Source organism: Coenobita brevimanus, chromosome 117, assembly GCF_032717465.1.
Source record: "Coenobita brevimanus isolate Jiangsu-jjx chromosome 117, ASM3271746v2, whole genome shotgun sequence".
NCBI lineage: Eukaryota > Metazoa > Arthropoda > Malacostraca > Decapoda > Coenobitidae > Coenobita > Coenobita brevimanus.
The window spans coordinates 7,645,419-7,659,462 of NC_137070.1; the positions used below are offsets into that span (position 1 = coordinate 7,645,419).

Consider the following 14,044-nt stretch of genomic DNA (forward strand, 5'->3'; position numbering starts at 1 on the left):
TGAAGCAACCTCCTCCTCCACCTCGCCCTTCAGTGTCTGTGGCAGCCCCTCCTCCACCCCGCTCCTCCTTCCCAGCTTTCAGGGTTCCACTACAATCGGGCTACGAAACCAGCTACGATGCAGTGGCGGCCCTGGAGAGCCAGCTGCCGGGTCTTGTAGCGAGGAATCGTTTTGGCAGGGACGAAAGTTGTGTCCTCATTCCTTCCACGGAGGAGGCTTACCAGCAGCTCAAGGCTGTAGCGGAGGACGAGGCGGCAACGGTGAAGGTGACAGAGCTGACACGGGGTGGACAGGTGACGAAGGCTGTAGTGATGGGATACCCTCGTCGTTTCCCATTGGACATCCTCCGAAGGCACGACTTGGTAGAGGCTACCAGGTGCCAGCACCAGCGGACGCGGGAGGAAACCCTACAGGTGTGTGTCACCCTCCGCGGCCCCCTCGTCCCCTCTCTCGACCTTGGGAACTGGGGAGTGTACTGGCTGCGCCCGTACACTCCAGAGCCACTGAGGTGCTACCGCTGCCAGAGGTTCGGACACCATCGTGCCAGCTGCAACAGGCCTGTAGTGTGCGGGATCTGCAGCGGCTCCCACGACACGGAGCAGTGCCTGGTGAAATTCCGAGCAAAGGAGCCGGTCACCTCCCGCTGTCCCAACTGTGCAGGAGCACACCACGCCTGGCATCCCACTTGCCCAGCGAGGGTGAAGAGGGTGAACCAGGGCAGAGAAAGGCAGGTCTCTTGGGTGCAGGAACAGCAGTCCTTGGTATCAACGCCGGCTCCCCCAGGAACTTTTGTTTGGGGTCAACAACGCCGCCCCCAGGCACAGACTCCTCCTGTCTTAGACACGACTGCTTTTCCTCCCCTGCCAACTCCCGCACAGACTGTCGAGACAGTGGCGGAAGTTCACAGACCCATGGCCTCAGTGGACCTATCACCCCTGCCGCCCCCTCCTTCCCAAGAGGATCCAGTGCTCGTGCCAGAATCCCAAACCCCTCCTCCGCAGGCACATCCAACTCAAGCAGCCCCACTCTTCACACTGGACGAGCTGCGCACCCTGGGGACACAACTGGCTCTGGCCATAGCAGAAACCGTGGCTCAGACTCTGGGGGTCCAGCTGAACACGGATCCTATAGTGGCTGTAGTGGACCGTACGCTGAATCAGGCAGTCAAGGCAAAAAGACAGCTTGCTGCTCCTCCTGCCTCAGCCAAGCGGCCTCGCTCACCGAGGAAGCCCAGGTCGTCCCACAAAGGGGCTTCTTCGAAGATAGCCAAGACCAAGGCTCGGCCACCCCGCACCCCAGTGGCCGGATCTCCTCACCTTCCATCGGCCCCCTTGGTACCTCCATTGACTCCAGTGGGTCGGGAGTCAGAGGAGGTTCGCCTCCGTCTGTCTCCGGACACCGGGACGGTACCTACCTCAGGGTCCTACAGTGGAACTGCGCAGGAGCAATAAGTAAGCTTCCCCTCCTGCAAGAGGTGGCCAACAGGGATCAACCACACATTATTCTCCTGCAGGAAACCTTGTTGACTGAGAGCTCCCGGTTTCATTTGGCGGGATACACCTCCTATCTCCTCCCCTGTGAACGTGGTGTAGCTCAGGGTTGTGCCGTTCTGGTTAGGGACCACATTGGTTCTGCAGTCTGTGAGCCTCCCTACTGTGGGATTGGTGTTGAGGTCCAGGGCGTGATCCTACAATTGGCGGGGTCACCCCTCACTGTGTTCAATGTATATCATGGCCGAGATGCCTCTCTGGAGTTGGGGGACTTGTTCTCCCAGGCTACCAGGGGGCCTGTGTTCATTGGAGGCGACTTCAATGCCCACCACGATATGTTTTCCTCGCCTCTCAAGACCAACGAGGCTGGTCGGCACATCTCTGTGGTTATGGAGGAGATGGGAGGTGTCTCCTTGCTGAATGATATCAATGAGGCTACTCATATTAGGGGAGGTCGACTAGACCTCACCTTTGTTTCCACCCCTCTCGCAGGCTCGGCAACGTGGTCACTCCACCCCCACCTCATGAGTGATCACTATGCTGTTGTGGTCAATCTACCTTTGGCTCCCCTTCCTCCACCCGGGTCGCCTCCTCAAAGGTGGGATATGAGCAGGGCGGACTGGGCGGCCTTTGACAGGGCTCTCACTCTTGCCTTCTCATCTGCCCCTGCGTCAAACCTCGAGGATCGAGCAGAGCAAGTTGCTGATGCTTTTAGGCATGCAGCATCTCTTGCTATCCCGTTGCAGCAGCGCTTTGCGGGGTGCTACCGGGATGGCTGGTTCTATTGTGATAGGGTCAGGGAGTTGAATCGGAGGCTGAATGCAGCTCGCAGACAGTACCGGCGGCGCCGCACTTCGCCGTGCCGCCGGTGCTTGTCTGCCGTGTCTCGCCATGTCCTCGCGGAGAAGCGCCGCCTTAGGGAGGAGGCGTGGATTAGGTGGTGTCGTACCCTTGATTCTCACTCCACACTCCGTGAGATGTGGAGGAGAATCAGGTCCATCTCCGATCCACGTCCCTCCCGTCCACCTTCACACCCTGATCCTGTCGCAGAGGCCAGCCGCCTGGCTCAGCACTTTGCAGACCGCTCTGCCTCCTGCAATCTCCCGCGGTCCATCTTGGCCATGCAGGAGCAGCTGTCCGCCTCTCGTGTTGAGGCTATTCAGGCGGCCTGTGACCGTCCTGATCCAGCTGATTGCCCCATCACTAGTGGGGAGCTGCTGGCAGCTTTGCGGCATAGAGCGGACACTGCTCCAGGCCTTGATGGGCTGACTTATTCCATCCTGTCGCATGCGGGAGATTGTGGTAAAGAGCGGCTTCTTGCTCTGCTCAACCTCTCGTGGTCTGAGGGGCGTCTGCCAGGGTCGTGGAAGACGGCTGTTATTCACCCGATTCCTAAGCCTCTTGATCCTACCGCCTTGCGCCCCATCTCCCTCCTTAGCTGTATTGCAAAAACGGCTGAGAGGATTGTGCGGGCTCGTCTCGCTTGGCGGCTGGGACCACTGCACCCAAGGATTTTCGCGTATCACCATGGTAGGAGTGCCACTCACTGCCTTGCGTCTTTCCTTGGGGAACTGAGAGGGGGAAGGGGGATGGCCGTCTTCCTCGACCTTGAAAAGGCGTTTGAACTAGCCAGCCCTACAGTTATTCTGGCTGCCCTTGCAGACAGGGGTGTGGGAGGCAGGCTTTTAGCCTGGATCAGGGACTTCTTTACGGATCGCTCCGCAGGGGTCAGATTCCAGGGGCACCTCTCACACTTTTGCAAACATCTAAATGGCACGCCACAGGGGAGCGTATTAAGCCCCCTCCTCTTTAATATCCTTATGGAGGGGCTCTTAACTCACGACTATGGGCCTGGCGTCACCCTCCTCTGTTATGCAGACGATCTTGCCCTCGTATTTACACGAAAAGACTGCTTCAGACAGGCAGACTTGGCCTTTTCTCGGCTCCATGCCAAGTGTGCCGAGTTAGGCCTAAAAATTAACTTCTTGAAGACCAAGTGCCTGCCTTTTGGACTCCGCCCCCCTGACTTTCCACTGCTACTCGGTGGCCATCAGCTCTCCATCGTCACTGCCCATCGGTACTTGGGGGTCTGGCTTGACGCGGGTCTCACCTTCTCCTGCCACGTACGGTATCTGAGGGAGCGTGCATCCACTCGCATGGCGGCTCTCCGCTATCTATCCAAGCGGAGTTTGGGGGCTTCATATTCCGTCCTACGGACTTTTTACATACATGCAGTCCGATCCTTAATCGATTACAGCGCCATCTGCTTGACGGGACTCGCTCCGCCAGTCGCTAGATCTCTGGAGGTCATCCAGAATGATGCCCTCCGCATTATGCTGGGTGCTCCACGCTGGACCCGACTTGCAAATCTGCGTATGGAGGGTGGCCTTCCATCTCTGGCCCATCGCATTGTTTTACGAGCGGCAATTATCACTCTGAAGCTAATACAGTGCCTGCCTCACCTGCCTGTCTCTGCCCTTCTAAAACGCCTTCTCTGCCGCCCACCAGAGCCGGCCCCTCAGCGTGACTGGGCCCGCACCACAGCCGCTGCCATCCATGGTTTGGGAGCTGCTGCGAGCCTCTGTCAAGATCCCGACTCTCCCTTTCCTGGATACGTTGATCCACCGCCATGGGATCCTCACCTTATTAATATTTTTGGTCCATCGGAGGCTAAACCCCGCTCCTTGATTCCAGCACTCCTTCGCCAGGAGGGTCTCAGTAGGGTGGCAGCTCTGGCCTCACCAGACTCAGCCATCTACTACACTGATGGCTCTGTTTCCCCTAATGGCGCAGCTGGAGCGGCCTTTGTCTCTGGGCAAATAGTGGAAGCTTGGCGACTCTCTTCAGGTATCTCCGCTTTCCAGGCGGAACTTGCTGCTATCCTGGGTGCTTTGCGCCATGCTCACCACCATCGTCGCAATCGAGTCATAATCCACACAGACTCTCTTTCCTCCATTCAGAGATTACGATCCTTCTCGCTGCATGACAACGTCTTTCTCCTCACAGCGATTCATACATTTGCGTCACTCCTTGTCCATAGGGGCGCAATAATTAACCTTCACTGGCTTCCGGGACATGTGGGAATTAGTGGCAACGAGCGCGCTGATGACGCGGCGCGCTCAGCTTGCGATCTCCCAGACATCACATTCCCATTACGCCCTAGTCCCTCGCACCTCATCCGCACTCTCTGCCACCATAGGAAGACTATCCCTAGAGGACCATCAACTCTGGGTCACGGAGGGCTCTTGCTCTGCAAAATGGTATGCCACTGCCACGTTGTATTCCCTTCTGTCGCTCCCCCCAGGACTACCTAATTTTATTGTAGTCCGACTTCGAAGATTGCGTCTTGGGTTTCTTTGCTACAAGCAAATTAGGGGTATGGAGCCAGACCCGTGTGAACATTGCTTGGCCAGCTGTGAGGAGCCCCTTTTGCATTATCTTCTGGACTGCCCAGCCACCACCAGGCTCAGGTCTGAGCTCGACTCGGCCCTAGCCCGAACTGGTGATATCTTTAGGGACGCTGCTGGCATTGTTGCCCATGCTCCACTTAAAATATTACTTACTACGGTAAGGAATTACCCTCCACCTCGATAAAGCAAGTTCGCGCAAGTAGTGCGCACCTGTGACGGGCTCTCTGTTTGCCCGTGTCCCAGGAAACTGGGACGAATATCTCACAAACAAAACAAACAAAGGCGGGTGACCACTCGCAGTCCACCTCTCGCCGAGGCAACACCTCCACCGCTGTTCCCGGCGGGACCAGCTCTCCACAGCAGCCGCACCAGCCAAGGGGCGGGCCTGTCCTCTCCACCGTCGGGAGTGCCCCGGTCAGCCCATCAGGAGATGTAGGCCGTCCGCCCTTTCCATGGCCGACCGCCATTCCTCCGATTATACCTTGACCGGGGTTGTGCCCCTTGTGTCCACCAGGACTGGGCCTACCCTCCACGCCACCACCTGCTGCTGTGGAGAGCTGGAGCGAGTCCGATGGGGGTTGAGGGCAGAGTTCGGGACTTCGACCTGAGCTTCGGCGCCCTTACCATCGGCGCCGGTTTGTCGATCAAGCTCTCGTCCCGCTCTGCCCTCTGTTTAACATCGAAGCAGCCGGCCGCGAACCACCACCGAGTCGTATGGGGTTGTCCACCTGAGCATGCCGGCGCCCTCTCCATCGGCGCCGCCCTGTCTACCGCTCACGCCCCGTTGTCTCCTCCATCATCGGGCTGTTTCCACCATTGCCTCGTTCCCTTCCTCTGCCGCCCTTGCCATGTCTGCACGTCTTCGTCCCTGCTATGCTCCGTATTTGGAGCTTATTTCGCATTATCGCCTGACGGGCTCTTTGTTTGCCCGTTCCCCACCATGCTGTGGGGAGAATATTCCACAACACAACAAAGGCGGGTGACCCACTCGCAGTCCACCTCTCGCCGAGGCAACACTTCCACCGCTGTTCCCGGCGGGACCAGCTCTCCACAGCAGCCGCACCAGCCAAGGGGCGGGCCTGTCCTCTCCACCTTCGGGAGTGCCCCGGTCAGCCCATCAGGAGATGTAGGCCGTCCGCCCTTTCTATGGCCGACCGCCATTCCTCCGATACTACCTTGACCGGGGTTGTGCCCCTTGCGTCCACCAGGACTGGGCCTACCCTCCACGCCACCACCTGCTGCTGTGGAGAGCTGGAGTGAGTCCGATGGGGGTTGAGGGCAGAGTTCGGGACTTCGACCTGAGCTTCGGCGCCCTACCATCGGCGCCGGTTTTGTCTATCAAGCTCTCGTCCCTCTCTGCCCTCCGTTAACATCGAAGCAGCCGGCCGCGAAACACCACCGAGTCGTATGGGGTCATCCACCTGAGCATGCTGGCGCCCTCTCTATCGGCGCCGCCCTGTCTACCGCTCACGCCCCGTTGTCTCCTCCATCATCGGGCTGTTTTTTCACCATCGCCTCGTTCCCTTCCTCTGCCGCCCTTGCTCTGTCTGCACGTCGTCGTCCCTGCTATGCTCCATTTTTGGAGCTTTTTTTTTTCGCCTCTTCTGCGACGGGCTCTTTTGTTTGCCCGTTCCCCACCACGTCGTGGGGAGAATATCAACAACAACAAGGCGGGTGACCAACTCGCAGTCCACCTCTCGCCGAGGCAACACCTCCACCGCTGTTCCTGGCGGGACCAGCTCTCCATAGCAGCCGCACCAGCCGAGGGAGGGGCCTGCCCTTCCATCATGAGGAGTGCCCTGGTCGGTCCATCAGGAGATCGAGGCTCCTCCGCCCATTTATACCCGGCCGACGACCCTCTCTCCGTTACCACCAAGACCGGGGTTGTGCCTCGTTGACCACCAGGACCGGGCCTACCCTCCACGCTTCCACCTGCTGCTGTGGAGAGCTGGAGCGAGTCCGATGGGGGTTGAGGGCAGAGTTCGGGACTTCCACCTGAGCTTCGGCGCCCTTACCATCGGCGCCGTTTTGTACATCGCTCTTTCGTCCCTCTCTGCCCTCTGTTAACATCTGAGCAGCCAGCCGCATTCCATCACCGAGTCGTTTGGGGGTTCGACCTGAGCAAGCCGGCGCCCTCTCCATCGGCGCCGCGCTGTCTACCGCTCTCCCCCTTGCCTCCACGATCATCGGGTTGTTTTACATCGCCGCCTCGTTCCCTTCCTCTGCCGCCCTTGCCCTGTCTGCACGCCTTCGTCCCTGCTTTGCTCCTGAATAGGAGCTATTTTCGCCACTCTGTGACGGGCTCTCTGTTTGCCCGTTCCCCACCATGCTGTGGGGAGAATATTCAACCAACCAACCGGCGGGTGACCATTCCACTCTGCTTGGCCTGGCCAGTCGCCACCATGCCCGAGTTAAGCGAGACCACTTCGACTACAGCTTCGTCTGCTCACGCCCTCGACCCGTTGAGGGGGGGCGCCTAGCAGCAGAGCAGAGACGCCAGGAGCCACCACCATCCAGGGAACCGTGAATTGGTTCAACGTGAGAGCGTGTTACGGATTCATCAAGCGCCGGGATACTGGTGCTGATGTTTTCGTTCACGTCTCGGCGATCGTTGCACCAAATCCACGGCATTCCCAGCGCTCACTTGGCGATGGGGAGACAGTGGAGTTTCGTGTGGTTCAGGCTGCCAAGGGTCCCGAAGCCAAGGATGTCTCTGGGCCGGGGGGCGTTGCTGTGCAGGGCTATGCCTATGCACGGCGGCGCCCCACGTCCGCCGTAAATCCTTCAGTTACTATACTGGGGAAAAAAAAAAAAAAAAGTGAACCTGAACCCATCGATTTCTACCTGCAGTTGTGCGTGTGTATGTATGTATGTTGTATGTTTATACTGTACGTATGTGTATGTGTGTGTCTTTGTGAGCATGTATGTCTGTGTGTACGGATGTATGAGGGCTTGTGTGTACAGTATGTGAGCATGACTTAGTGCGTACGTACATGTGTAGGTCACTGCGCACACAGTACAAATGTATTTGTGCACATGTGTTGTTGTATGTACAGTACCTACATATTATAGACTGACATGAATATGCATGATACGATGTAATGCATGTATTTACTGTACGCCTGTTGAGTGTGTGGGTTGGTACAGTCGGCCTAAGAAGTGCCGGCGGAGTATCCAGAAGTTTTCGGTCAGCGATAGTGTCCATACTCTTCCTTATATCTGTACGAGGTGAAACCTAATAGGTAAAATTGTTACAAAAAAAACAATAAATCCATGACCAGTTATCTGTATATCTCAAAATTATTGTAGGAAGCAGTTGGTTAGTTACGATAATAGGAATTCCTAAACGGAACAAACTGATATTTCACAACTGGCGCTCAGAAAGAGTCGGGAATAATTATTTTGTGGAGTTCAAATCTAGCATGGTAGCAGGCAGTGATTTTTGGGTAGCGTAAGACTGAAGAAAAGCGAGCTTCAATAAACATTGGAAATGATTAATGATTATTTATAAAATAATAATTTCCGTTACAATACGAGGGAATAATTTCAAGTCATTTATTTCCGTTTCCAATGTCTCCATGGACGACGACAGAAAGCGGGAAGGAGGCGTAAGCCAGTAAGCTATTTTAAATGTTTCGATCAACACGCACGAAAGGAGATAACATTCACTCAAGGACATGCAGTTATTACACTGCCTTTGGCCAGTTTCCCATGAAAAAAAATCTCAGGATTATTTCATATAAGACAGAGGGCTATCGGTAAAAAAAAAAAAAAAAAAAAAAAAAAAAAAAAAATAATAATAATAATAATCATAATCGAAATTTGCCTACATTAGAGTCGGAGCTCCTTGGAGAATGCTACCTACTGTCAGTGTCTGATATCCTCAGTGCATAATCGATTCGCAAGAGTAATAAAATGCAGAGGTTCATAAACCAAACATTGAGTTCAAAACTTCCAAATAAGCATTTTCTGTTGAGCAGGACATTAGAGTTTATTAAAAAAAAAAAAAAAAAAAAAGACTGGGAGTTATAGGCGTACTGGCCACCGCGCGCGAAATTAATACATTTCACATTCATTCAAATCGGGAAAGATAACTAAGTGTTACCATCTAATATATCACTGCCTCCTGTTATTCATTTGACATCATTATTTGCGCGATATAATATATACGTTATTTGGCATGACGTGATGAAGGCATTGAATGTTTACCTTATGTTCACTGTTTTCATAGAACGTATGGCAGTGGAGAGTGACCGAAGCAATCTGACTCTGTGCCGTCACTTCTTGGGACGACGGTACGTTGTTGTTGGTTCTCCAGATGAATAAGAAGGCCCGCACGCCCATATTTACTCTTTTATTTTGTCGCTATTGTTTTAACCCCCAGCCCTAGTTCAAAACATTTCGATTGTGCCTACGTGCCCATCCCAAACCACCGTTGCCGAAGAGAAAGAAAAAGAAAGACATGAAGGGAAAAAAAAAAAAGTCGACAAACCAGAGTTTCTGAGAGGCAAATTTGTAAGTCTGTCTTTCCCCTTTTTATCGAAAATCTTGTTTAGCTAGCTAACTGGCGGTTGGTTTCGTTGGTTTTTGAGGTAGGTGTTTTGTGGTTTGTGGGTGACTAGCAGCAGTATTGCAGTCTCTTGAGATCACTTGTCAGTGTATGTTGTTAGATGCGGGTACTGTTTGAGTAACTTGTTGAAGTTGGTTTTCCGTTCCCGTAGAGTTTCATAGCGTTTAGTATATAGGATGTGGGTCGGTTGATATGGCTCTTAGGCTACTTGGGAACCATCTGTGAAAATTAAGGTTGTTGTCTTCGGTGGTGTTCTTAAGCTCGTTGTAGATGTTATTACTGTGGATTTCTATTTTTCCCCAGATCTATTCGGCTTGACTGTGGAGTCTGATGTTCAAAGGTAGGGTTTTGGTTGTTAAGTGGATCTGCTCAGTGTTGAGTGTACAGGGATAATGTTGATCCGTCGCGAATCTAAGGGCCTTGTTTTGGATGACCTGTAGCTGTTTTAACTGATTTTTGCTTAGTGTGTGAGTCGGTACTGGGGGGTATTCTAGGATTGGGAGGACTAGTGCCTTGACAAGATGAGCTTTGATTTTTATAGGCATATTTTTAAATCGGTACAGGCGCCTTAGGGCCCATGTCTTTTTTTTTTTTTTTTTTTTAAGGAAGTTAGGGGAAAAAAGCGAGTAGAGGGGAAGGGATAGTAAGAAAGAGGAAGGAAGGGGGAGTAGATAGCTGGTGGGCTGACCACCGTGCTTTTGTTGTATAGTGTGTTATTGAGTTAAGCTAGCTAGCTAGCTATTTGAGAGATTGGTTAGGTTAATTTGGTTTAGGTGGTATTTAGGTGGTTTAATCGTGTTGGAAGATTGAGTAGTTTGGGTAGAAATCAGTGCGTCACTTATCGGTTTTTGTTTAGGTTAGGTATATACGGGTATAGTTTGGGTAACTAGTTTAGGGTTGTAGACGGCTTAGCGCTTTTAAATCTTAACACATACCCACTTACATACATAAATACACACACACACACACACACACACACAAACCCACGTACACATATACATACATACATATACTTGATGTTATAGTTTGGTTTATTTTTAGTCCTAATATATGGGTTGTGGGTCCCTTGTTATTGCGGATAAACTGCTGGGGAACCATCTGTGAAAGTTTAAATTGTTCTCTTCGATGTTATTTCTCAAGAGATTGTATATATTGCTGCTGTAGGTTTCGATTTTCTCCCAAATTTTCTTAGCTTGTTTATGGAGTCTAATGTTTAGGGGTAATGTTTTGGTAGTTTCATGTATTTGCTCGGTATTAAGAGTATAGGGATAGTATTGGTTTGTGGCGAATCTGAGGGCCTTGTTTTGGACTACCTGTAACTGTATGAGTTGGTTTTTGCTAAGTGTGTGAGTAGGTATGGGGAGATATTCTAGTATTGGCAGTACTAATGCTTTCACGAGGTGTACTTTAATGTGGGTTGGCATGTCTTTAAATCGATATAAACGACTAAGGGCTCCCACTGCCTTTTGTTTTCTGTCTTTTATACTGGGAAGGTACCCTCTTGAGTTGAATTTGAAGCCTAACATTTGACCTTCTTCCTTAAATTCTGTGATTCTTCGTTGATGGTGAGGGGTTCTTTTTTTGTATTTCCTAGTTGTATTACGGTAAATGTATTAATATTGGTCCGGATTTTCCATTGGGCTTCATGTGTATTGATTTTTTTCTGCCTCGTTCTTTGTTCTATTATTCATGATGATTCTGGATGGGCCTGGATAGTATATATGTGATTTGTGTGATATCGTCGGCAAAGCTGATGTTGATGCCGTGTGTTGATAGAGGGGTATCGTTTGTGTAAATAGTAAATAAGGTTGGAGATAATACACTTCCTTGGGGAACTTCGCAATTTGGGTTGAAGGTAGGGCCTAAATGGTTGTTTATTTTAATTTTCGCTTTCCTATCAACGAGGAAGTCGCAAAGTAGTTTTTCTGTTATCATTGGGAGATTCAGTCCTAGTATTTTATATTTTAGCCCAAGATGCCATACTTTGTCAAAGGCTTTAGAAATGTCTCTAAGGACTACTTGGCATTGGCCTTTGTTTGCTTTGTAGATAGATATGTGTTCGGTGGCGATGGCAATGGCTTGTGTTGTACCTCTATTAAATCTAAAACCATATTGATGTTCATGGTAGAGGTTAGTGTGTTCTAAGTGGGATCGAAGTCGTTTGTTAATTATGTTCTCAAGAATTTTACCGGGAACTTCTAATAGTGATATACGCATAATAATAATAATGACGTATAGAATAGGGGGGGAAAGGAAGGAAGGTAAAGAATGATTTTGTATAATGTGATGAGTGTTATGCAACCAGGACGACGACACATGGTGGCAGGAACTAGGCCTTAGTTTAAACTATACGCATATATAATAATAATAATGACGTATAGAAAAGGGGGGGAAAGGAAGGAAGGTAAAGAATGATTGTGTATATGTGATGAGTGTTATGCAAGGAGGACGACGACACATGGTGGCAGGAACTAGGCCTTAGTTTAAACTATACGCGCTGGCTGAAATCCTTATATGTGATTGCTGCCAGATCGCAGCCCGGCTTCTGCCTCCTTCCCATTCGCGGGTGGGATGGGGCCGGATCGAGAAGACGGGTATTTAAGGGAAGGTCGCGGGCGGGTGACCACACACCACAAAGCCAGTCAGGAGACAGGACGTGTGTGCTGGGCATTCCCCAGGTCCTGTCCTCCCCACTTACTGTTTTTTAATCAGTCCATACACCACTGACCGGGCTAATGTATGGCCCGGCCTGCACTATATGTGCAGGGAAACTTTAAACGAACGAACGAAAGCGGGTGATGCATTAGTCTTCTCCTGAAGGTCCCACTCCAGCGACGACGACGAAGATTACACTACCATGTCCGGACGTGGCAAGGTGAAGGGAAAGTCCAAGTCCCGATCTAGCAGGGCTGGGCTCCAGTTCCCCGTCGGCAGGATCCACCGTCTCCTTCGTAAAGGCAATTACGCCGAGCGTGTGGGTGCTGGTGCCCCCTTCTACTTGGCTGCAGTCATGGAGTACCTAGCAGCTGAAGTGCTTGAGCTGGCTGGCAACGCAGCCCATGACAACAACAAGACTCGTATCATTCCCCGTCACCTGCAGTTGGCTATCCGTAATGACGAGGAGCTCAACAAGCTCCTCTCTGGCGTCACCATCGCCCAGGGAGGTGTCCTGCCTAACATCCAGGCTGTGCTGCTCCCCAAGAAGACAGAGAAGAAGTAAACACTGCCAAGCAATTCTTCTTCTTCTTCACCTCCATCGGCTCCTTTAGGAGCCACATTCGTTTCTTGAGAGAGAATAGACTTTGGCATTTTTTGTGTGTGTGTGTGTGTGTGTGTGTGTGTGTGTGTGTCCGACTCTGGGCAAAGGCTTCAGGGCCTATATCTCGGGGGCAGTAGCCTATCCCTAGGGCCAGTAGTCCTCCTACACATCATCATCTTTGTGTATGGATGAATGTGTTGGTATACTGTATGTATGTGTCTGTCTGTCCGTATGTGCGTATAATGTGGTATGTGTTGAATGCTGGCATGTGTCTGTGGCTATATTTATGTTCGGTTGGATGTAAGAAGCTACTGACATCAGTGAAGGTCGATTAATAATATTATTATTCCCACTACTACATAGCGTCTTGTCCCGTTCCCAACTGCACCTACATAATACTGTACTGTACAATTATGCCTCCTAAATAAATCCCTGGCCGGGTGGATGAATGAAAACACAGGTGATGATGGCTATTCTCCCACCATCGAAGGAATGGACAAAGTCGTTCAGTGACAGAGGATATGGTGATGTATACAACAGTATATATAGTATCCGTGTGGTGACGACCATGGTGGATTTAACACCCCGAAATAAGAGCAATAATGGTCATAATGAAGAAAATACTATTCATTCATTTCTCTCGTCATTAGGAGTAGTATTGCAACAACTAATTACTACAAAATCAAAAACCACCATCATCACCATCTATCTATTCATCCATCCATCCATCCATTCATTCATTCATCATCATCATCATCATCAAGATTAATAATAATATTAATCATCATCATCATCAGCAGCAGCAGCAGCAGCACCCATCGAACTGCGAGCTCCGGTGGAGGCCTGCTTAGTCAAACTAACTGTTGGGAGGCGAGTGTCAGCCACCTTGTCAACCACCTCTTCTATATATAATGCACTAGCGGTCGTGCAAGTACCAACCGGATCCATTTAAATTTGATTTCAGGCCTCGGCGGTTGTATGGCGGTTGATGTAATGCTTGTACGATGGGTGATTGGTGGGTTTTGGCACTTAGAGAAAACGGCCGTGACAGCGACAAATTCAAGAGATAACTTGTTCATATGCAAAGGCCCCTCACCTCGATCGAAAGAAATCTCGGCCCTTTTCAGGGCCAAAACCCTTCTTCAAAGAGAGATGATGACAGACCCTCAGTTTAGGTTTCCATATATCAGCTCTTGCTTTTCCGCAGCGAAGCATGCTCTCTCTCTCTCTCTCTCTCTCTCTCTCTCTCTCTCTCTCACACACACACACAGACGAATGAACTCCAATACTTACATACAGACATGCATTCATTCAT

The 14,044-nt window shown here is 51.1% G+C and overlaps 1 protein-coding gene across 1 annotated transcript; it reads left to right on the top strand.

Moving 5' to 3' along the window:
* Nucleotides 1-12,327: 12,327 nt before the first annotated feature.
* On the top strand, nt 12,328-12,690 carry LOC145418945 (histone H2A-like). The gene has a single exon (XM_080287200.1). It carries the CDS (start codon nt 12,328-12,330, stop codon nt 12,688-12,690), a length of 363 nt encoding a protein of 120 aa, XP_080143326.1.
* Nucleotides 12,691-14,044: the final 1,354 nt, after the last annotated feature.